At 35.3% G+C, this 23808-nt stretch overlaps 3 protein-coding genes across 3 annotated transcripts; 2 read left to right on the forward strand and 1 right to left on the reverse strand.

Moving 5' to 3' along the window:
- Window positions 1-772: 772 nt before the first annotated feature.
- On the reverse strand, window positions 773-4667 carry LOC128031202 (RNA-binding protein 8A). The gene is made up of 6 exons (XM_052619468.1): window positions 4512-4667; window positions 4042-4101; window positions 3883-3960; window positions 3637-3773; window positions 1347-1483; window positions 773-1186 (listed from the first exon to the last, which is right to left on the reverse strand). Exons 1-6 carry the CDS (start codon window positions 4576-4578, stop codon window positions 1141-1143), a joined length of 525 nt encoding a protein of 174 aa, XP_052475428.1. The 5' UTR covers window positions 4579-4667; the 3' UTR covers window positions 773-1140.
- An 872-nt stretch (window positions 4668-5539) lies between these two features.
- LOC128031204 (type-4 ice-structuring protein LS-12) lies at window positions 5540-6506 on the forward strand. Its single transcript, XM_052619471.1, has 4 exons — window positions 5540-5594; window positions 5712-5781; window positions 5948-6074; window positions 6189-6506. The coding sequence occupies exons 2-4, from the start codon at window positions 5736-5738 to the stop codon at window positions 6403-6405; spliced, it is 390 nt and encodes a 129-aa protein (XP_052475431.1). The 5' UTR covers window positions 5540-5594; window positions 5712-5735; the 3' UTR covers window positions 6406-6506.
- Window positions 6507-8429: 1923 nt separating this feature from the next.
- LOC128031203 (type-4 ice-structuring protein LS-12) lies at window positions 8430-9625 on the forward strand. The gene is made up of 4 exons (XM_052619469.1): window positions 8430-8523; window positions 8642-8711; window positions 8975-9101; window positions 9315-9625. The coding sequence occupies exons 2-4, from the start codon at window positions 8666-8668 to the stop codon at window positions 9532-9534; spliced, it is 393 nt and encodes a 130-aa protein (XP_052475429.1). The 5' UTR covers window positions 8430-8523; window positions 8642-8665; the 3' UTR covers window positions 9535-9625.
- The last annotated feature ends 14183 nt before the right edge of the window (window positions 9626-23808 follow it).

A 23808-nucleotide genomic window follows, 5' to 3' on the forward strand; every position in this document is an offset into this window, starting at 1 on the left:
CAAATCCGCCCATCTAAGGAAACTCAACTGGCAGTTTGGCCCAATCAGAAAGAGAGTTAAGTTTGACAGGCACATACGTGAGCCAATGGCGGTAGGAGTTTCCAGTTAAGCTCCGCCTGTGGGCAGTGAGGGCAAATGTAAAGAGAGAGTGGGGAGCTCAGTATTCCACGCTGGTTGGTTAACCACATTGTACATGGTGAGCATCGGATCTAGGAGCCCACGAAACAAAATCGGACCGGAGTGACGGTGACAAAGCAATAAGCAATAATGTTACTTGAGGGGGACCGGCTTAGTCACGACGTACTTTGCTGATGCTGGAAAGAATGTCTTTGGTCAATTCTACGTTCTGTCAGCGTGACATGATGTCAGTGGAAAACTCGTCTAAAACATTTCATAATGGAGATATGACATTCCTCTGTGGTGTAAATTCCAGTTCTGATGAAATAACACGATATTAATTACTAGGTAAAAAAAAATTATATATAAATATATATTTTCATTTAAAATTCTGATTAAAAAAAAGAATGCAAATTAACCAATTATATTGAGTCATTTTTAAATTATCAAACTATATGTGGTCAATATGAGTTAATACATTAGTCATTAACAAAATTGGCAGGACAGGAGGGTTAAAAACATCTTGACTGAAACTCAAGAGCATTCCTTTATACATAACTATTGACATCTGTCTAATACTGGTTATTTTATTTATTAGGTATTAATACTGTTTTAGTAGAATGGGCTCAAATGCAAAGCATGAAACCAACAAAGATTTCAATCGAAATTAATTTATTGGAAATATACAGATCACTACTCATAACAAGTTTCAATGAGAGATTTCATGTCTACATACAGTGTACTGCCACTTTGTACAAAAAAGAATAAAATAAAAGTGGTGATAATACCAACAGCTTCGACACATATATGCTTCTGCATTGTCTGTCATTCTTCAACAAAAGACCTACAGACAACTGCTGAATAACTAACGATTAAGACAATAAAAAATATATAGTCCTTCAAAAACATTAAAATCCTTATGTAAAGAGATACACGCATACTCCAATCTGACTCCAAACTGTCTCGAAAAAAACAATGCCACACTGGCTGGGAAACAGACATTGGAGTCAAAAACGGGGAAAATCAACGTCGCCGCCTGTCAGGGCTCCTGCTGCGTCTTCTTCCACCCCTTGAGGAAAGCAAAGCAGTCCATTAGTCATGTTGTATTACAGCTTGTACCATTAACAAATTCAATAGAAGACAAATATCCACTACAAATGAAGTTTGAGTGAGCAATGAAATGGTCCAAGTACATAAATCCACTTTAACAGGATCAGAAACTGACTCACCTCCTCTTGCTCTTAGGGGGTCCTCTTACAAAGCACCAGTCAACGCTGATTGGTTGTCCCATAAGTTCCTGGCCATTCAGCCCTTCCATTGCTGCCTGAGCTTCTTTGTAGGTCTCATACTCCACCAGTGCATAGCCCTATGAAAAACAAGTATCATTATTTGCCAAGATAATGTTTTAAACAACACATGACGGCCTCAAAGGAATGTTTTTGCATGGGGTTGCCTGGTTCCAGAACTGCCTTTTACAGTCTTTGTCTTAAAACAGGAGTAAATAAAACATTTTATGCATTAACACACGCCAGCTTGACCCAAGGAAGTTTCATGAGTGACCAAAATAGAATTTTCCAATGGCAGACAGAGATATGCATAAAAAAAAAAGATGACAGAAAAGTAGATATGAACAAAACAAAAGGTTTAAGTGCTCACATTCAAACTCCTGTTCACATAGAGCATCTTGTGATCAAAAACCATTAAATGAAACCTGACTGAGTGGAAAAGGACACAGAGGTAGAGTTTTTCTTAGTTTAAATATTTTTTATATAACATCATATTATATACACTGAACAAAGAACTCGAAAGTACTTGAATAGACAAATTATCATAGACGCACAGCCCTAGTCAAATACAAAGCTGCTGCAGTACATTAAACTAAATGAAATTTCTCGTCATGGAAAATGCCATTCTAAACAATGTCTAAAACAATTATTAGAATGCATAAGCACAAAAAAGCATCAATATTAATATACGAAACACTGTCTAAACCAGTGGTCGGCAACCTATGGCACATGTTCCAACAGTGGCACGCAGAGGGATATTCACTTGCAAGTGAGCAATAGGGAAAACTGCACACTGACGTACATTATTAGGTAAAGACTTCTCATAGTCACACAGCCTGTTAGGTGCTATAAATACTATTAGTGCGAGAATTAGCTTCCGCTAGTCTACGGATGCGCGTGTGAACGCTGCACATATTAGGCACTTCAGATCAGAGCAGAGGTCTAACAGCGCTCAATGTCAAAATGACAGATGGCCAATCAAATCAAAGTAGGCGGGGTTTACGGTTCACTGAAGCAGAGGGCAAAGTTTAACCTTAAAGAGAACGAGGTAAGATGAAGCTGCAAATCATTTAAAATTAGTCAACTTTTAATAATACGTTTTACGATAGAAATGTTAAATGACCAACAGCTAAATCCAGTGATGAAAAATTTGCTCAAATATGGCCAATTTGAGAGAGAGAGGGTGGAGAGAGATGTGTAAATTGTCTGTGTCTGTCTCTCTCTACAAATAATGAAGCAATTTTGCCCCCTTGTTGAGAAATAATGAAGTGATTCAGTATCGATTAATAAAAGTCGCGTGGCAGCCCTAACAAGTTTATGAGCTTCTGAATGTTACTTTTTGCACAGTGATCTCAGATCTGTGTGTGCAAGTGTCATGTGTGTGTGTATGTATGTGCGCACACGCATCAGCATTAAGGGTGATTAAAACGGAAGTGTTTTAATGTATTGGCCTAGTCACACACACACGGCTTATCTGTTTTTCACATTTTTTTTAAGTTAAAAAACTATAAAAAAATATTCAGAAACTATTTGCATCAAATTATTTTTAGCATTATTTTTTTTTAATCGTATTTAAAAATGTGTATGTACTGTTTAAATACAGAATACGGAAAGGGGAGGGGGGTTGCAGCGGTTAACCAGAAAAATTAAAACGGCACGTAGTGCTGAAAAGGTTGCTGAGCCCTGGTCTAAACACAGGGTCATTTTAAATCAAAGAGTCAGATTGGGTTCCATTTAAAACACTACCATCTGGTGGACAAAATCAAGCACATGCCAGTGTATCTCTGTTGTATCAGATTCAACAATTACTTTAATTAGGAGAAAAATTAGCAAGTCTGTCAGAGCCGATACATAGATACAGAGGAAAAAAAAAAACCTTCCTGAACCAAATAAACCATGCCAAAACTGATGTTAAAACAAAAGCCTGTTATCCGTAGAATCAATTACTTCAACAACACAGAAAATAAAAAGCAGCTATTATAATAAAATATCCGAAGTGATTATATGAACAGATAAATGAGTGAATACATATATTAAACTAAAATATATATTTTTGGAAATTTATAAAACACTTTACAGATGCGCTTATATATGTGTCTGTGTGTGTATATTTAGTTTCTTGTCTACAAACTTCAGTCAAAAACTAGAAACAGAATTATGCAAATGTGCAAGATAAGAAATTTTTTTTTTATCATTTACACACATTTTACTAAACCAGAATCTGCAAACTGACCTTAAGGTAACCGGTTCTTCTGTCCAAATTAAGATGCACGTTCTTAATCTCTCCAAATTCTGCAAACTTGTCATGGACATCCTCTTCCGTCGCCTCCTCGTGTACACCAGTCACAAACAGAATCCATCCTTCAACAGCTGAAAGACACCAAAACATGTTAAAAAATATATCACAGCCTCTTGATTTCTATCACGAGGTCGAATGAGAGAAGCCAGGTGTTTACATAGTTCTTCGAGTTACACTTACATCTCTGTGGTCCAGGCTCATCTCCATCCTGTTCTACAGTGTCATAGTCCTCTCTGGCTCTAGATCTCGCTCCCTCCTCTGGCAAATAAAGCATCAAACATCATCAGCACATGATTTATCAAAACATGAAAACACAAGATTGGAGATGATGTGACTTACCTGATCCAAACCCACGACCCTTTCTCTTCTTGGCTTTTTCTTTTAACTTATGAATGCTCTCTGTAAAGTCAACAAAAGAAAATAATTAATCCCACATGATGCATTCGAAAGCGTTTTTAAAGACAACTATATGCGAACAATAAAAATAAAACAAAATGTGAGACTGCAATGAAGCACAAAGGCGATGAACTTGAATATCTGAGCCTATATGCTCAACGACCATACAATACTTTTATTGGGTATGATAAAAATGAAAATGGATTCAAACTAAAACCAAAGCAAGGCTACAAAATAAAACAATCACAACAACAGTACGACTCGTTTGAATTAGCTAACTATTAGCACGCGTGCTAATAGGACTAGGCCCCCGGACACAAACACAAGTATGAGTACATTAAACACTAATAAACAGGTGAAATTAGATTACAACACATATCTGTGAATCGTCTGAATGTAAATAACCACTTTACCATCGCCATCCTCGTCCATAGGAAAGTCTTCACCTCCCGCTTCATGAAGATCTAACACGTCCGCCATGATGCCTGATTGTGAGTGAGTGAGCGCATGCGCAGAACAGTCAACGCAACGCTGCGTCTTGTTCGGCTTCTGTGCGTCACATGCTATTCGAGTACGTCGCCATCTGTTGTTTTGGAAGTTATCGAAGTATATGAGGATGCAGTTTATGGTACAACAAATTTAGAACACAATCAAAAATAGCAGCTCCGAACTCCCGAAATGACTCAAATGATTCGCGAACCCACTCCGAACTCTCGAATTGATTCAAATGATCCGCGAAGCCGCTCCGAAATCTCGAACTGATTCAAATGATTCACGAACCCGCTCCGATCTCCCAACTGACTCAAATGATTCGCGATCCCGCTCCGAACTCCCAAACTGATTAAAATGATTAGCGATCCCCATAACTGACTCAAATGATTCGCGATCCCCAAACTGACTCAAATGATTCGCGAACCCGCTTTGAACTCCCGAACTGACTCAAATGATTTGCGAACCCGCTCCGAACTCCCGAACTGATTCAAATGGTTTGCTATCCCCAAACTGACTCATTTCATTACTGAACCTCTGATTATATATATATATATATATATAATATATATATATATATATATATATATATATATATATATATATATATATATATATATATATATATATATATATATATATATATATAAAAGAGTAAGAATCCATGCCAGAATAACTTGTTGGTGAAAATAAGAGAATTAGACAGGGAGGTTTTGAATATCATAATTACACATATTTTGCATAAAATAAATTTGGGAAAATATACAGTATATCCTCATCTAAAACTGATCATTAGGTGATTTGAAACATCACAAAATGCATCATGTGAGCACACAATGTAAAAAGAGATTACTGCTGAACATTGATTCAATCACTTCAGTGTCAGGTAAAGCCTAAAGGCTGTGTGTGGATGATTTCATCAACAGGTCACCCTTTGAACTTGTCCCAGGACTATATAAAATCCTTTGGAGAACACACCATCAGGTCTAAGAACTCCTGTAAGCAAGGTGCAATTATATCTACATTATTTGTATAAACATGTCAAACTCTGCTGTTGATTTTCAATGGAAATGTATGAGGATGTGACCACAAACTGAAATTCATTATTGTCTCTTTCTGTTCAGGCAGCCCTCACCCAACCTGCAACAATGAAATTCTTCCTCATCGCTGTCCTTGTTACTGCTCTGGCCATTGGTGAGACTTTAAACCATGTTAACTTGATGCTCTTAAGATATGGTAATTCAGCTAGTTTAGGGGTTAAACTACATAAACTGGACATTGTGTGCACCTGATTTAGCTTGAGTGGCTGAGCGTAAAGATGCAAGACTGTATTGATCAAACATCTCTGCTCGTATTCCAGGCTCTGAATCAGTATCTCTGGTCAAGAGAGATGCTCCTGCTGAGCTGGAGAAGATCACCAAGTATTTTCAGGATCTTGTGGACAATCTGAAGCACGTCGAGGGCCCACAGCTGGTCAACAAGGCCAAGTAAGTCCATCATCATCATCATCCATTGTGGTGGAATCTTCATCTCAGCTGTGTAATTGATCAATTTAAACTTAATTGTTTTTATTAATGAGTTCTCTTTGGTTTGTGTTGCAGCGCTTACTTTGAGCAGAGCAGAGCCCAGTTCCAGCCCATGGTTGAGAAGCTCCAGGAGCAGCTGAAGCCCCTCTCCAGCAACATTGAAGACCACATCAAGCCTCTGGCAGCCTCCGTCCAGGCTCAGGTCGCCCCCCTGGCCAGCATGATCCAGACTCATGTTGAAGATGTCCTCAAGTTTGTGGCTGACACGAGTAAAGCCATCCTGCCTCAGTAAAACCCACAGGAATAACCATTTCATAGTTTTGTTTTTCCCTTCTCATTCTCTCTTCGTATGTATGCTGGTTTTTTTGTAATTATAAAAAAGGATTAAAGTGACCACTTTTGTGCTGGCTGGTTATTCAAATGTCTGAAATTGTAATACTTTTTAATAGATATTTAAACATATTTTTGGAAAACCACCTACTTTCCAACAATTATTGTGAGAAATAATGTAAAACAATATATATATATATATATATATATATATATATATATATATATATATATATATATATATATATATATATATATATATATATATATATATATATATATATATATATATATATATATATATATATATCTTTTTTTTTTTTAGTAAGGCAGTAATTTTTAAGTAAAATAGCTACAGTGGCTGATAATTTGAAGATAACTAGTTTAATACTTCATGGACTTTGAACTCTTTCAGTGACAAATAAGATAACTCATCATAAAGATACAACATTTTACTAGGCTGGCTGCATAAACTGCTTCATTTTAAAGAGTTAGTCAACATGGTTCTTTTTTCTTCAGGACTGGTCATAACTTTTTTTAAGTCAGTTACAAAAAGGTAGATTGGTTTAATTTGAATCTGAAATGTAACTGATTATCCATTGCATAACTGCAAGTTGGTCAAACTAGCTCTTAACACATAGTGGCTATGTTTATACAATGGGCTACAGTTGTATCTAAGATGGTAAGAGAATGATAACAATCAAAGGATTTTCTTAATTCTTGGTGGATATTTTCTGCATTATACACAATTTCGATTATCTTGATTATCCCGGGGCCCAGTTGTTGACACATGCATCCAACAACAATCTAGCGCATGCGCAGAAACTTGCGTTCATGTTCGCCCACACGTTTGGAAGAACGTTAATCAATTTTATTACTTCGGTTGTTACATCGAACAAATTCACTAATAAAACAGCACAACTTGTGAAAAGGACTATTTTATCATGGGCACCGTTTGTGCTACAGACATAAAAGAAAAGCTATACCTCAAATCATGTGATCATACAATAATGCCTAAGCAACCATCCTGAACACCATAGCATTCGCATTATCAACCCCCTAAAACCATCTACTGCAAGGTACTCCTGACTCTAATTGAGTTCAAGAACGGGGTTTACAGTTCACAGTTTAGAGCAGTGTCAAACTATTTTCTAAAATCATTGCATTTAAACAAATCAAATGGCAATGCTACAATAGCCCTATAAAAACAGAATGATCATTGTAACTACAGTAGGCTACAGTTCACTTAAATACAACCAATTTAATAGAAAACATGTAATTAGGATTTTTTCCCGTCATTTTTAGTTACCTTCTCTAATCTTGTGTTCATAAATTCCAATCCCAAATGACAAAGAATAAAAGCAATGAACAAAGCAATTAAAACAAAACAAAGCATTTCACACACCATGCTGCCAGTGTCACTCAGTCTGCTCTTATCCTAATTTTACTGCATTCAAATATTTTATGCATGCAAGATCAGACTCAAAGACAGTTATGAGATATTTTCATACAATAAAAGAAGAAGAAGAAGAAGAAAAAGAAGAAAAAGAAGAAGAAGAAGAAGAAGAAACCCCCTCGGAGGTACAATCACATTTAAGTAGAAGCTGTGATGAAGTTAATGACTAAAACTAAATATCAACATGTTCTCATCATCACACTGTCACTGAAATTACCACGCAAGCAATTTAGGACATTTATTTAAACCAAATTCCAAAACAGTATTTTTAGTTCTTGTACAACCAAAGCACATTGATGACCTAAGTTCAGTGTATATAAGTTTTCTGCACACATGGAAGACAGTGAAGGCTTCTGGAATGTCGTCATTAAAATTGATGAAGTCAGTGGGTATCAAGCACCACAGAAACGCACTAATTAAGCACAAACACAGATTGCTATTGAGCTTTGATGCAATCATTTCTGTGTCAGGTAAAGCCTGAAGGTTTGGTGTGTATGGATGAATTCATCAGCACAGGTCACCCTTTGAACGGTTGCAATCCCAGCATCCTGGGACTATAAAAACCTGTGGATTCTTAGATAACTCACCACCACAACATCAGGTCTAAAAACCCCTGGATACAAGGTAAGATTACAGCTACCTTATGTGTATGTTCATGTTGACCTCTACCATTCATTCCTAAAGGACATCTATGATGACATGACCAGAAACTTAAAATGAATTATTGTCTCTTTCTGTTCAGGCAACTCTTACCCAACCTGCAACAATGAAATTCTCTCTCATCACCATCCTTGTTGTTGCTCTGGCCATTGGTGAGACTTTAAATCATGTTAACTTGTGATGCTCTCAAGATATGTTGTATTTTGTGAATGCTATACAGTTAGTTTAGGGATTAAAGAGACTACTAGAACAATGCGTGTTGTTGATATTTTATCTTCACTTTCTAAAGTGCTTGACATAACAAAGTGCCCTGTAGATTTGTACAGTCTTTCACCTGATTTAGCTCGAGTGGCTGAGTGTAAAACCATTTAAGATGCAAGACTGTATTGATCAAACATCTCTGCTCGTATTCCAGGCTCTGAATCAGTATCTCTGGTCAAGAGAGATGCTCCTGCTGAGCTGGAGAAGATCACCAAGTATTTTCAGGATCTCGTGGACAATCTAAAGCACGTCGAGGGCCCTGAGCTGGTCAACAAGGCCAAGTAAGTCCATGAGCTTCGTCTTCATCATCAGTGAATCTGAAACGTAATATTAGTGAAGAACACAATCTTCAGTTACATCATATTGCCTCCATTTCAAATAACAATTCTGATCAGCATAAAGAATTGATTAGTAGAAATAAAAGTCCTTATTGGATCACATGACTATTGTTCAGACAGAAGAGCAGTGCTGATTATCTTTGGTTTGTGTTGCAGCGCTTACTTTGAGCAGAGCAGAGCCCAATTCCAGCCCATGGTTGAGAAGCTCCAGGAGCAGCTGAAGCCCCTCTCCAGCAACATTGAAGACCACATCAAGCCTCTGGCCGCCTCCGTCCAGGCTCAGGTCGCCCCCCTGGCCAGCATGATCCAGACTCATGTTGAAGATGTCCTCAAGTTTGTGGCTGACAAGAGTAAAGCCATCCTGCCTCCCCAGTAAAACCCACAGGAATCCTTTTTAGTTTTCCTCTTCCATTTTGTTCTTTAAATTAATGTGTGTTTATATAATAATAAAAGTGATTTAAAGGTCAGTGTTTTTCCTTTGCACATCTCATAGTGAAACAGTGGAGAAACCTAATAAAAATGCATTTAAAATATATAACAGTAGTAATGTCTCTTTAAAAGATATTTATGGATTTAGATTTTTGAATCCATATTGAACTGAAATTGTACATTAGTCTTAGGAACATTCTAGTGATTATCTTTAAAAATAATAATAATGTATGCCATAGTTCAATAATCAGTGATGGATTAATATGGACAGAGTTTCAGTTTATTTATTCATTTATTTATCTATTTATTTTTTAAACAAAAGCTAAAGCTTTAGGACATTTAAAAATATATATGTTTATACAAATCTGAAATTATTATTTTTATTTTTATTGGTTGAGCAAAAATAACCTAAAGTGGCCATATTATGTCTGAAATTTTAAATGTTATAAACAATTGTTTAATAGAACTTGTGCAAAAAACATCATTTTGTCATTTTAATTAATCTGAGTGAATCTCACATTTTACATGCAATGCTACAAATGAGAAGAATAAAAAAGGTTATAAAAACATTTCAGGGAAGCCCAGGTTTGCTATCTTTCTTCTTGATTTCACTACAGAACAATATTTTATGCAAAGAAACAGAGATAGCTGCATCACAATAAGAAAATATAATTACAGAACCACTTAAAGGAGTCAGTTCATCTATCCCGAATAAAACCTTACACACATCTGAATAACCACACAAACAAATCTGGGTACATTTATCTCCAAATGAATCTCCTCAGTTCATGTCAGTCATTTAGTCTGGCAGCAGAGGGCAGTGTAAATAAATAAACTTCTTTTCTGTGTGCATTGAAGGCATTCATCTCAGAGCCCTGAGGTAGACTAGGGTTTGTTGTCTTCTTAGATAATAAAAACAACAAAATCACTAGTCTTCCACATGGCAATGGATTTGATGAAAACATCTCTGACTAAATCTGAAATCAAATATTAATTTGCTAAAAAAGGCATGTATTCCCACATTGCAGACATCAGAGCTTTCAATACAAGATAAATCTACATACAAACTCTCCTGTCTTGATAATTTTTGCCACTTCTTTCTTTCAATGCAACACTTGGCCTGCAGACAGCAGTAACTGTCCCATTTGAGCACAAATCAACATTTTATATACATCTGTCAGAGTTTGAACACATTATGAAGCAATAATTGGGTGGTTTATCAGCTCACATCACCAGTACCATGATATATCTGGCGTGAAGGTCAAACGGGTGTGAGGGACACACTGTTAGTCCCCATGACCTTCTCCTTGTATAGCGAGATAAATAAACTACATCAAGCTTTTCATGTACGTCAACCTTCATAAAGCACATTTTTGCACCTCTCTTCGAAATTCAATGCCATTTATTAAAATTTGGGGGGGGGGGTTTACATATGCAAAATGTTGATTATTCCAAAGCAAATTACTTCATTTGACAAAAATGTATAAAGGAAAATACTTTTTAATAGAACATTACAATTGAAACAGTGTTGAATGTCTTAAAAGGTACAAAATATTGCATTTCCCTACCTCCAAAAAATGGATAAAAACTTACCAGAATGATTTACAAGGACATTCACTTCGATTCCTGATGTGGTGGATTTAAAATAAGTCGACGATTGTCCCCTTTCTGTCTCATTAATCTACTTTTACTTGGTCCATATGGTATGAAATATGCATTCAAAGTCTTCAATAGCTGGTGACCTACAAGGATGGATCAAAAATGGATGAATTAAAATGAAGCAAATGATACAAGGCAGCAGAATTAATGTCAAATAAAGCGTACATGGAGGTATGTCCTGTCCGTCACCATTCTCACAATAACTTCAAAATCAAATAAAACATTTGGTACTCACCGTGACCAGCCTCTGTGTGTCTCTCAAAGGAACCGGTTTATAGTTGAAAGGGCTTGCCTTTGACGAAAAAGAAAGAAAAACAGAAAGAGAGGAAAAATAAGGCTCCCGCTGATAGTTGGAGGCTCTGCAGCACTTGAAAATAAAACGGAGGCCAGATGAATAGAGTACTGATACAAACTCCAAGGTGCTTTAGATGAAAATTGGGGAACAAATCTAAAAGTTTGTTTTGGAAAAACTGCAGGACTAACGGTCCAGAGCCCGTGTTTCCTGAGGAGTCTTATCTCTTCAAAAAACGTCCGGTCCTGAAGGGCCCCGGGCGCTCGGAAAGCTCTGCGTCTCTGGACAGTGGTGGATACTAATGGGTAGGCTTTGCAGACATGGGTTATGTTTTTTACTCCAAGCTGACAGACAGACAACCCCCTCCTGCACACAGGTGCTATTCAAGGATATTGTGTAAAAATGACGTCAACCAAATTTTACTTGAAAATCTTTTCAGCGTAAAAGTCCCGCCCTCTCTTTCCACTGTATACAAGTTCATCTGTTCTATAGACTAGTGTCTCCTTTAAAGAGCCTCACATTTATGCATTTGATAATTCAGCTGTATTTGATTAATGATGTCCTTTAGTGCATATATGTTTTTAACATGCTTGAACAATCAAGTACATTTAAACAAGCAGAATCTATAGAGTAAAATGTATAGAGTAATGCAAGCATGCAGATGAATCTGAAGACAGACAGTGCAGCACACGCAGAGCTTGGCCTCAGCAACAATGAAGCGCTGGCCTTGGTGATAGTTGCTAGGCGATGGAGGAAATACAATGGCCTCCTTAGAAACCAAAGGCTGTTTTTTGGGCTAAAAGTAGCAGAGCAAAGCAAATTAAACTTGATGTACTGAGCTAAATAGAGATGGAGCTCATCTTCAGTGTCATTTTATTACAACTCTTTGGGTTTTAATGCCATATAAATAAATTGACTATATAAATAAATAACAATTTCACCTACTGCATATTTATAAAGTTTTATTTATGGCACTGTGTCATTTTAAATGTTAAATTTTTCCTGATTATTGAAGATTATTACTATAAGATGTTATTTTTGTGTAATTACCTGATAAACTATTAACCCATATGGAAAAAAAATAAAAATAAAAAAAAAATAAAACACCAGAAATCCTAAATATAAGATCAATTATATATAATTTGTAAACATTTGAGGGAATATTTCAAATATCTTGGCCATTATTTTAAAATATATATTTTAAAATGTATTTGGAAATATATATTTTTGCTTTATGGACAATGGAAATAAACACAAAATTATTCACCAGCATACACAAATGAAACTGATTCCTACAAACATTAGCTACAGAACATAATATGTAAATGTAAACGCTATTATAGAGTGCATAAAATAAAACGAATGTAACTGTTAAAATAAAATATAATCAAATGTAATCTGTCATGTAAATTACAGGGTGGCTCAAAAAGTAATTGACTGTTTTTACATCGAAAAAAAATTATAATATGGTATTTCAACTTACAGTTTATCAATCAATTGCAAATTCTATTTTCTAAAGGCAAACGCTTAGTAATTAGAAGACCATTCTTTCGTTAAGTTGAGGACAGCCCATTATTGGTGGGAAAAAAAGAATTTCATAAGGCAAGTTTGATGCACCCCAGTGAGTTTTAGACAGGTCTTCACAATGGGACCTGCAGCAAGATGTAAATTAGACTAAATTGCTCTAAATTGCTGAATTATTAAAACCACACCTTTTTCATTAAAATGCTCATTTGCCATATGGCTTTCTAAAATTAAATGATCATTTAGAACAGAGCACAATGGGATTGTCAAAGTTTTCTGGACATGAAAATCCTAAAGTGTGTTATGTGTCTTGCAAAAATCATAGTTTATGAATATGATAATTACAAGGCTTGTGCAAAATTCAGAACTGGAGAATTGAATTCCGATTGAATTGAATGATATTTTTTCACATTTCCGTGATTCTCAGAAGCTGATGTTAAAAAATAGCTGGTTAAAATTCTGTAGTAGTGAATAGAAACTACAATTAATTCAATAACTAAAATTTTCTCCAATATCAATCAATCAATCAATCAAATCAAATCAAATCAAATCAAAGGTAGTTTTTTTATGACTCTGCAAAGGAGGAAAAAAATCTTTGTATTAGAAACAATCATACAGCAGCGTTAAATAGTTTTCTGTAGTTGAATGTAAAGGAAGGAAAAAACTGGGAAATTATGGTATAAAAAAAGAGAAAAAAAAAGCTGTAAATAAAAAAAAAATCATTAGAGCAAATTTTCCAAGAAAATACTATTTCAGTCTTTTGACTTCAAAATTTCATGTTTAATTCAATCTGTTACTTGCTGTTTCTTTGTAAATAATTGTGAAATTTAATAGCAACTTCTACAGGAAAATGTTTCTACACCAATTTTTATTGTACATTTTTTCTTCATTGTTGACATATGATGTTAACTGTGGAAATGGATCATCAGTCTGTGAAAATGATCCACTGGCCACAGTGCACAGGGAGTTGGAATGGCATGACAGGAGGAGAAATGAACTGAACTGATGGTGTGTTCCATTTCCCAGCAGGAACTGGATTGCTCCTTCAAGTCAAAGTTCTGCCTCGGAATTTTGGAGGAAGGAACTGTAACAACTCTGACTTCACAATCCAAAATGGCTGCTTAGTGCATCAACAGTTGCTGAATTCTGAACTGCATAATAGCATACTAAAATTATAAACCTTGAAGAGTTTCAAGCAAAGTATTGTTAAGCTAACATACAATGGTTATTTTGACTTTTCTAGGTAAAAATTACAGTTATATAAACTTAAATAGAGCCTTGCACATGCATATATAAATATAATTTTGATTTAACTAAAATAAAGGGACAAATTCATATTTATTATTTCTTAATTCATGGCCACAAAATCTTTTTGGTTTTTTGTTTGCTCCTCAATTTCTTTGAATTTAAATTCTTTTTAATTCTGCATTCTTACGTTCAATTTCAAATAGCAATTCTGCATCCTGTTTGTTACCTCTATTCAAATTCAATTAAAGTTTGAAGGCCTTATTTAAAAGGCCTTCTTCATTTAATTCTAAATTCTGCACAACCCAGGTAATCACACACTACTTATCAAGGCATGTGTTAGTACAGGAAAATCACTCTGAGGCCTAATATGCAATGATAGCAACATTACATGAACAATTCAATAACAGACATGAAAACATCGAGAGCATTCAGCTTTGCTTTGAGATTTTTTTGTGCAAGCAACCAACAAAATGTTCTGTTGTTTGTCACGACGGGTGAGAACAAATCAGGTAATTAGGACATATATAAGTGTAACATGGGGACATGTAAAATCCTTACAGTTATTTTTGTACAAATCTGCTCTCATATTAAAGTATGGCTGCAGTGCAGTTTGGCAAGACATATTTGATGGGCACACAATGCTTCTCCATTAATGTAGCTGCTGCTCCAGTGCTGCAATTTCATTTTCATTTTCCCCATCAGCGAGTTGAGGAAATGGTGAAGCTCCACTCCACTCTACTCAAGGCCCCCCACCCGCCCCCATCAGCCCCACAGACGGCCCAAACCAGAAGTGTTCCACTCCGGTAGGGCTCTTAATGTAAATTCCATTTCAGTGGCTATTATCTCTGCTTATTTTCCAGAGCTTTCTGTTAGTAGTACATGCATCTGGCCCTGTGGCACTCTCACTGGCAGACGCTGGCCTCATCCAGCAGCAGCACCACCCCGGGGAGCCCTGCAAACTGCTTATTCAACAACTGCTCGCCATAAAGATGCGTAATCATATTTTAGAGGCAAAAAGGCCTGTGTGGTTTTTAATTCATATTTAATGGCCGTCAGGGTAAATAGGTCCAATCCCCTAAATGAGGACTCTCTCTTTCTCTCTCTCTCTCTCTCTCTCTCTCTCTCTCATTCACACACACACACACACACACTTAGGGATGATGCTGTGAAAACTTCATACTTTTTTCTAAATTAATTGTTGAACCCAGCTGCTCTTGCTTTTTATGTCAGGTCATGTACTGTATATAAAACATAATAATATATAATATCTATAATATTATCATGTAATAATTTTGTAATATATAACATATAACATATTACATTGTTTTTTTTTAATCAAGATTTATTTTTATATTTTCCATTTCCATTTAAAATTTAGTACAGTGTGATTTTTGCTTTTGTTGTAGTTATGTGTGTGTTTTTAATGTTTATGTTTAAAGTTTATAAAGCAGTATATAGTTATTCTGTATTATTTCAGGTTTAGTTTAGTTTTTTTTATACATAAAGTAAAACTAAATTAAAGTTAGATATTTCTTTGGCAGCTACCTGGAAAAAAGTTGTTGTTTTTAGTATTTTATTTCAGTTAACATTTATTTAGTTAATTTCTTTTTAATGGTTTTTGTCTTATTTAACTGTAATACACATTATTATAAATTATTATTATTTTTAACAAAAAAATATTTTAAAAGCAAGCAGGCTCACAGTTTTAACAGCTTTGGAATTTGAAGTCCATTATAAAAGGCTGTTCTTTTGAACTTTTTATTCATCTGAAACTTTTGAAGAAAATATATCATGGTTTCCACAAAAATTATGAAGCAGCACAACAATTTTCAACATTTATAATAATAAATGTTTCTTGAGCAGCAAAATTAGCATATTAGAATGATTTCTGAAAGATCACAGAATTTTAAATTGTATTAACATTTCACAATATTACAGTTTTTCCCCTCTTTATTTCAATACACTAAATGCAGTTTTTGTGTTCATCTACGAATTTTTTTTTAAAAAAGAGAGAAAATTCTTAGCGACTTTTGAACAAAATTTTGAACAAAGTGTACAAAAACAAACAAACAAACAAAAAAAATAGAAAAAAGACCTGCAAATAATATAAAATCAGTCCTACCAATAAGTAGTGTGATTGTACAAAGAAGCACAATTAAAACATGATCATCACCAAACAGCAATGCCTCTCTCTCTCTCTCTCTCTTTCTCTAGACAAGGCTGAGGTGCTGAATGTAAATAAATCTATCAGGGCAAGGAGCTTGAATATCAAGTTACCACTCCTTACAATCAAGAGCCTTTTTATGCCACCCATGAGGGCCATTCTTGTAATGCTAGTACACAAGAGAGGCCCACAAATCATCTCTCTCTCACACACACAAACCTACACCTTATTATTTTACCTCATAAATGAAGAACAGAAGCAGAGAGATCTGAACGCTGGCAGAGCGACTGGACGGCCTGTGATTGATATCTGCTAGAATCTGGTTTGGGCCCATGTAGCCACTACACCGTCATGTTACAAGTACATCTGAACGACGAGACTTTCTCTAGCCAATAACCAATGTCAGGCCTGTCCGCTATCGATCTGTCCCTGATGGCACAGCCGTGCTCCGACCGAGAGCGGAAAATCTGCTTACAAGGGTCAGTGGAGTGTTTAGACAGACAATTGAAAAGGTCAGTAGCTGCTAGTAAACACAGTGAAACGGATGCGCTGGAAATGTGCTGCGTGTTAGCAGTTAAATATAATAAAATACCTGTACATCACAATGCTTATTTAAAAGAATCATTTAAATACAAGTCCAATTTCCTTGTAACAAAAACAATATTTTAGCTACTTTAATATAAATTATATATTTCTTCGAATATGCATACTGTTCAAAAGTTTGGTTTGGATTTTGTAATGTTTTTAAAAGAAATCTCTCATGCTCACCAAGATTGCATTTATTTGATGAAAATACAGTAATATTGTGAAATATTATTCGAAATAATTTTTAAAAACATTATAAAAAATATAAAAAATAATAAATGTTCTCTATTTAAATGTATTTAAAATATAATAATAATGATTCCTGTGATTTAAAGATACATTTTCAGCATAATTACTTCAGTCTTCAGTGTCACATGATCCTTCAGAAATCATTCTAATATAATGATTTGATGCTCAAGAAACCATGCCGCTTCATATGTTTCATGTAAATGTAAGATTCTTAGATGAATAGAAAGTTCCAAAAGTAGATTTATGAAACTGATTTTTTTTCCTATTTGTAATGATAGAAATTACTGACACCTGAAGCAAACATTGTACAGATCGTCATGATCCTGGTGAGTGACGTAAAAAGCAGATAACTGCTAATTCAGTTGATGACCAGTGTGTCTTTTATCAGAACTAAAGCTGCGCACAAAGACAATTGAATTGCATTTAGATCACATCCATCTTGAGTTCCTTCCTGACACTGCCAGTGATTCATTATCAGCTCACTGAGTCATCTGATGAAAAACCACATTTATAGATTTGCTTTTCAGACTTTTTTTGGGGGGAGGCGGGGGGGGGGGGGGGGGGGGGTACTGCTATTAAGAGTAATTCTGTGAATCTGATCTCAAAAGTGAACAAGCATGGGCCGCTTTTAAGGATGAACAAGTGCACCGTGAAGCTACCCATCTGTGTTATATTCCCAGAGGAGATGACATGCAGTGATTGAGAGATCCTTTACACTTTAAACTTATTCTAAGCTTCACGGGGTTACATATTAAAAAAACATAATAAAATAAATCATGTCATTCTCAAATGTATTTGTGCATTTAAAATTAACACGTCAATTGCAAATCATTTGAATTCTAATATGACCTCTTCCAATATAGAAATGGAAAATTTGCTCGTATTTACCGAATAAGAATCCATCCTACTATGAAGACCTTGAACACAAAGTTGCAGACAACAATATAAAAAATGCCAGTGTTATTTTAATATAATATATATTACTATATTATTTTGATTATAACATTTTTCTTCATTTTAATTTTAAATAATCATGTTAGTTTTTCTATTTCTATTTGTTTTTTAGTTTACTTTAGTAGACTAGTTTGTTTGAGTAAGTTGCCAAGGCAACATTTCTCATTTTCATTTTCAAATTTCTTAGCTTTATTTAAAATTTTAGAACAACACTGACATGTATTTGTGTGGATGCTAATATAGTTATTGTAATGGTTGTCTTCATAGTTATCACTCTTGGTGTGAACGGACCTTAAGTCCACACTTAAACTGTTCAAAGACCTTGATATATCACACGCACACACACACACATGCACACACACACACACATGCACAAAATCGAAAAGAGTCTAAAATATCATATCTGTGAAATAAATGCTACTGGTGTTGAATCTCTTGAAATTGTTGTATAATATTTTTTTTAGATCCCGTAATTTTCCATGCTGCACCTGTCAAAGTGGGCTGTTCTTGGATCAGTCAGATTATTGCTACTATGGCATTTGTTTCAAGATCATTATAATGCACAACCAATAAGTTTCCATTAATTACAGAAAAGGCAATGTTTCACTGCTGTGTTTAGGAATAGCTTCCATTTACTGCAAAATCATTGTGGGCTTATGAATAAGTCATTATGCATGAGATAATATAATGCATCAAGCCATATTGCCCACAGACCTTTAACCCTTGCGTAGGTTATGAGATTAATCAAAGAAAATGCACTCACCCAGATATTTGGATAATGTTTGGCCTCAAATGCCAAACCAGCCATCAAACACTGAGAAGATGAAAAAGGTTTGTTTTAATCTCATTAGTCCATCACTAAAACATTATTTAATATTCTCTAATATTCTCTATTTTCGTTACAATTTAAATTAAAACTTACATATTAAGGGGGTGTTTTATAAAGAATGATAATTACTTAATTTAATTTAAATACTCATGTGTGAACACTATATTTCAGTACAAATAACATGTGGGGGTTCATGAATAATAAAGAAAAGTTCAATATATTTACTAATAAACTCAGATTTTACACCCTCAGAATTTTGTTTAGATCTCACAATTCAGTCTTTCTTCTTCTTCTTCTTAATAAAAAATTAAGTTGCATGAGAATATCTATTTTGAGCATTAACTATTGAAGGAGAAACCTTATTTGCAGTTTCTTCAAGGATCAGAGATGCTGGACACTTCATGTCTTCTTGTGAATGGCAATCGACCCCGAGAGCCCTGAAGCTGTGTTCAGATCCAGCCTTGGGCTTTTTGGGAGCCTTTCATTTGAAGAAATGAAATACTATTTTTGCACTGAGGTCAGTCATGTAATTGGGCTATTTCATAATGATGCATTATAATAATTAAACGTATCCGGACCAAGACCAAACCTGATGAGACACTTAGGATCAGTCGATATCCTCTTATGCCTCTGCACTTTTTAATACCGCTTTTATTAGAATATTTTCATGGAAGCAGTGCAGATAATTACAGAGTCTTCATGAAAAAAAACCCCACATAATGTAATCATTATGCTTTAATTTCAGTTAAGAGGGGCAGTGAAGCTTAGATGATAATAGTGAGCTAATAGGTACGAAAGAGGTAGAAATGAAGAAAAGAACTGTAAGAGCGAGTCAGAATGAAGAGTAGGAGAGGAGATGCTGCATGTTCATTAGTCTTTGACGAAGCACTCCTCGAGTTTCGGTTCATCTGCATGAAGACAGGCTTCTCGTGTCCCTACTGAGAGAACCTAGATTCAGTTACATTACCAAAACCCCAGCAGCACGAGCCAATCGATCCCAGGTTTACCCCAGCGAGTCTCACTAACACTGTGTTTTGGGTGTTGATGGGGTTTGCTTCCTGGTAGAGAGATGATGTGTGGGGAAGATGAGCCAGAGAGGCCACACCCTGCAGAGAAAAACAGCTTAGTATGTGTTGTTCCATTTGTTTCTTTAATATGCAAACAAATGTGTTTTAAGAACCATTGAGCAATATTTTTAAAACTAGGGGTGAAGGGTCACATTTTTTGGGGGCTGCAATAAATTTACAAAGCTTATGGTGTTATTTTAATTTGACGTTATTAATAACTTAACTGGATATGCAAATGCAGCGCACAGAAGCAGGTCAACTTGTGCTTTATTGTGTGTGGCACTGGAGAGCAGTAGTGTGGAGATCCATATATTAACCACTGCAGGTGTAAAAGCATTTCCTTGTACCAGTTCCAGAAGTGCTTTTACTCCGGTCCACTTTGCACAGGTCTCTCTCTGTGACAGGACATTAGTTTGATGTGGACTGAGTAACCTGCAGCCGGTCACTACTCTCCCCTTCTGTCGTCACTGCTGCTTAGGAAAAAGTAAAGACTAAGACAAAAAAAATACTAAAATTATTCAAATATTTCAACAATTTATAACATTGAATGAAAAAAAGTAGATGCATTTATTGAGTTAATTGGACAGCAATTGTTATGAAATTATTTTAAATAAATACTTGAATGAATAAAGTATGCCAAAAATCAAGACATTTTTAAATAAAATTGAATTGAATGAATGAATTGAATTAATGAATGAATGAAGGAATGAAGATAAAAAAGAAACGTGTTGATTTCATAGAGAAATGGATGCAATTTAAGAAGTTTTTAAATAAAATCACTACTTTTTAAAATACTACTTGAAATGTATCATTGCATACTGCATTCTGTTTGACATGCTATTCAATTTTGAACAGTCTCTGAGAAAGGTCTGGTGTGTCCTTCTTATTTGGAAGCTGCAGCCCATTAGCAGTAGTTTTGTTGTGTGGGAGTGGTGAATTTGGCCTGTAATTCAATTATTCTCTACTCTGATTGGCTTGAAAGACTTATTCAGCATATCCTGTTTAAAATCACTGATATGTCCTACGCCTAACATTAATAGACTGGGACGGCACTCCGCAAAATAAAGGGAGAAAATGTATGCCAGAATCGGAAGTTTTTAATCAAACTATTCCCTTAACTCACAGGATCTGTAAGGTGTGTAATAGTCGGTATGGATATGTCTGTGAGTTATTCTTTAAAGCACACAGAGGGAGTATTAATAACCGGCCTCTCCTCATCCTGACGGATTTAGCTATTTCGAAAAGAGTGAGAATGCACTGAAATAAATCAATGGATTGCGGAAGCACACAGGCACACTGCTAGATGTAAAGAGGTAAACAACTGGGTCCGGAATCTGCGAAATGGTCTTAAAAGCCTCTTCACAAGATGAGCTTTTAAAGAGCACGAGAGAACCGTCCAAACTCTCGGGTTGCCATTTTAGGGCCATGGGATAGAAAACCACCATAGATGGATTTTTCACTCGCACCCACATCTCTCTCTCTCTCCATCTATATTTCTATCTTTGCTGATTCTGATGAAGTAGGAAAGAGAGGAGGAAGTCTGGAGCCATCACTATGTCCTTACTGCAGCATAAGAAGGGTTCTGCGCCAGTAATTGTGGTCAGGGCACTATGACCTCCTGCTGTGTGTATGGAGACTCTCTTAGAGGGAGGTGAGACACAATATTTATCCCTTATGGGAGGATGAGACTCCGTAATCACAGCAGTCGGCCAAAAACATCCATCCTCCTCTTGTAACCTTTCAATACCAGAAAGCCTTGAATGGCTCTGAGCTGAGAGTATAAACCACATGGACAAATGCAACAGGCAGATCTGTAACACACTGAAAAAAAACATAAAACAAAAAAAACACCCTTTATTAGCATCAATGAGAACAAACTGGAATGACAGTTTTGTTTGAATTTTTTTCCAGAAACAAAGACCCAGATAGTTTTCTGTTCCACATCTCTGGACTTTCATCTCAAAATGTCTCAAGAAGTCCAAAATCAATTGTCAAAGATCTCAGTATGAGCTCAAATATCTCATCAAATGTTACGCTATACTATCCACTTTCAATTTACAGCTCCATATTCCTACTGTAATGCCAATAAGCTTTTATTTGTTTATATTTTTTACATTGTGCATGGATGGCACTTTACAATAAACTTTGTTTTTTTAATTTTAGTTAACCACATTAATATGAACTAACAATGAAAAATTCTTCTAAGCATGAATTAATCATAGTTTCAACATGTAGTAATACATTTCTAAAATCAAAACTCTTATCTGTTAAGATTATTTAATGAACCCGAGCTAACATAAACAAAAATAAAAAACAGGTGTTTTTTATTGCATAAAGTATTAACATTAACAAAGATTCATAAAACACTGTCACATTGCAAATTTTTTAGTTAATGATAGTTAATGCATTAACTAAAGTTAACTAAAAAAGGTTATTGTCAAGTATTACAGACAAATATGATACTAATATACTTAAGATACTTAATTTTGTCCTGCTGGGACAAAAAGAAGGAAGGAAAAAACACAAATTAGTTCTCTTTATAAGCTAATTTTTTTTCTCTTGGAGAACTTTTGAAAAAATGAGACTTTTGTTCGAGTCTCTTGCTTCTCAGATTTATTCTGCTGAGAAAAGACCTAGTGATCTGAAGTGTCTCATCAAGAGTTTTAGAAGAGATTTCATACTGTGCTCTTATTTATCAAGAAGTCACAATCTGTGATGAAAAAACAGAAATCTCAATGTGAACTCAAATTAGAGCTATAATGTCTATATTCATTTTCTGACTCAATATTCTTATTAACTTTTGCTAAAAGCCTCCTGCTTCTCAGATTTATTCTCCTTATAAAGCCACAGAAATAAAAAAAATGTATGTCATCCATAGTTTCAGAAGAAATCTCAAAATGTCTCAAACTGTGCTCAGAATGTCCTAAAAGTACCTCAAAGTCTGAAACAGTCAGAGATCTCAATATGAACTCAAACATTTCTCATCAAATACTTATTTGTTATATTATTCACTTATGAGTTACGTTATTCACATTCCTTTTAAAGTTCCATATATCTACTGCAAAATCCAAAAAGAAACAGACACATCTGAGATCTCCTGAGTTATATTAGAGCAACCTCTGAGCAATATCATTTTCCTCTAATACTGGCTGATAAAAATAAAATAAAAATCTCTTTAATATCTCAACTGGCTCTCAAGGCAGCAGTGATCTTAAAAGCAGCTGAAGTAAAGGAAGACTTTTGCTTGAGTCTTCTCAGATGTATTCTCCTAAGAAAAAGATCCCAATAATCTCACATGTGCCTCCTCACAGATCATGTGCAGTATAATCATTTCAGATTATGCCAAACATAAACTGCTTATACGAAAAATCACACACATCAAATAAACATTTGCATGATACTCATGAGTTGTTTTTTCCTCACAAGCTCAAAGTTCACGTCAGCTCTAACAGGTGGAGCACTTCTGATCCATTCGTGTGCACCTACAGCTCGCAGGTCTGGCTTCACCGTTCGCTTCTGTGAGTGTCACAGAGGTGTCTGGTGTCCATTGCTCTCTCTCATCTCACACTCACACTCAACTAATGGACTGCTTTGCCCCTCCCCTCCGTTTCTCCATCTCGGGCTGGGAGGTTCCCTTGGGCCCTGCTACA

This window comes from Carassius gibelio, chromosome A16 (assembly GCF_023724105.1).
Source record: "Carassius gibelio isolate Cgi1373 ecotype wild population from Czech Republic chromosome A16, carGib1.2-hapl.c, whole genome shotgun sequence".
NCBI lineage: Eukaryota > Metazoa > Chordata > Actinopteri > Cypriniformes > Cyprinidae > Carassius > Carassius gibelio.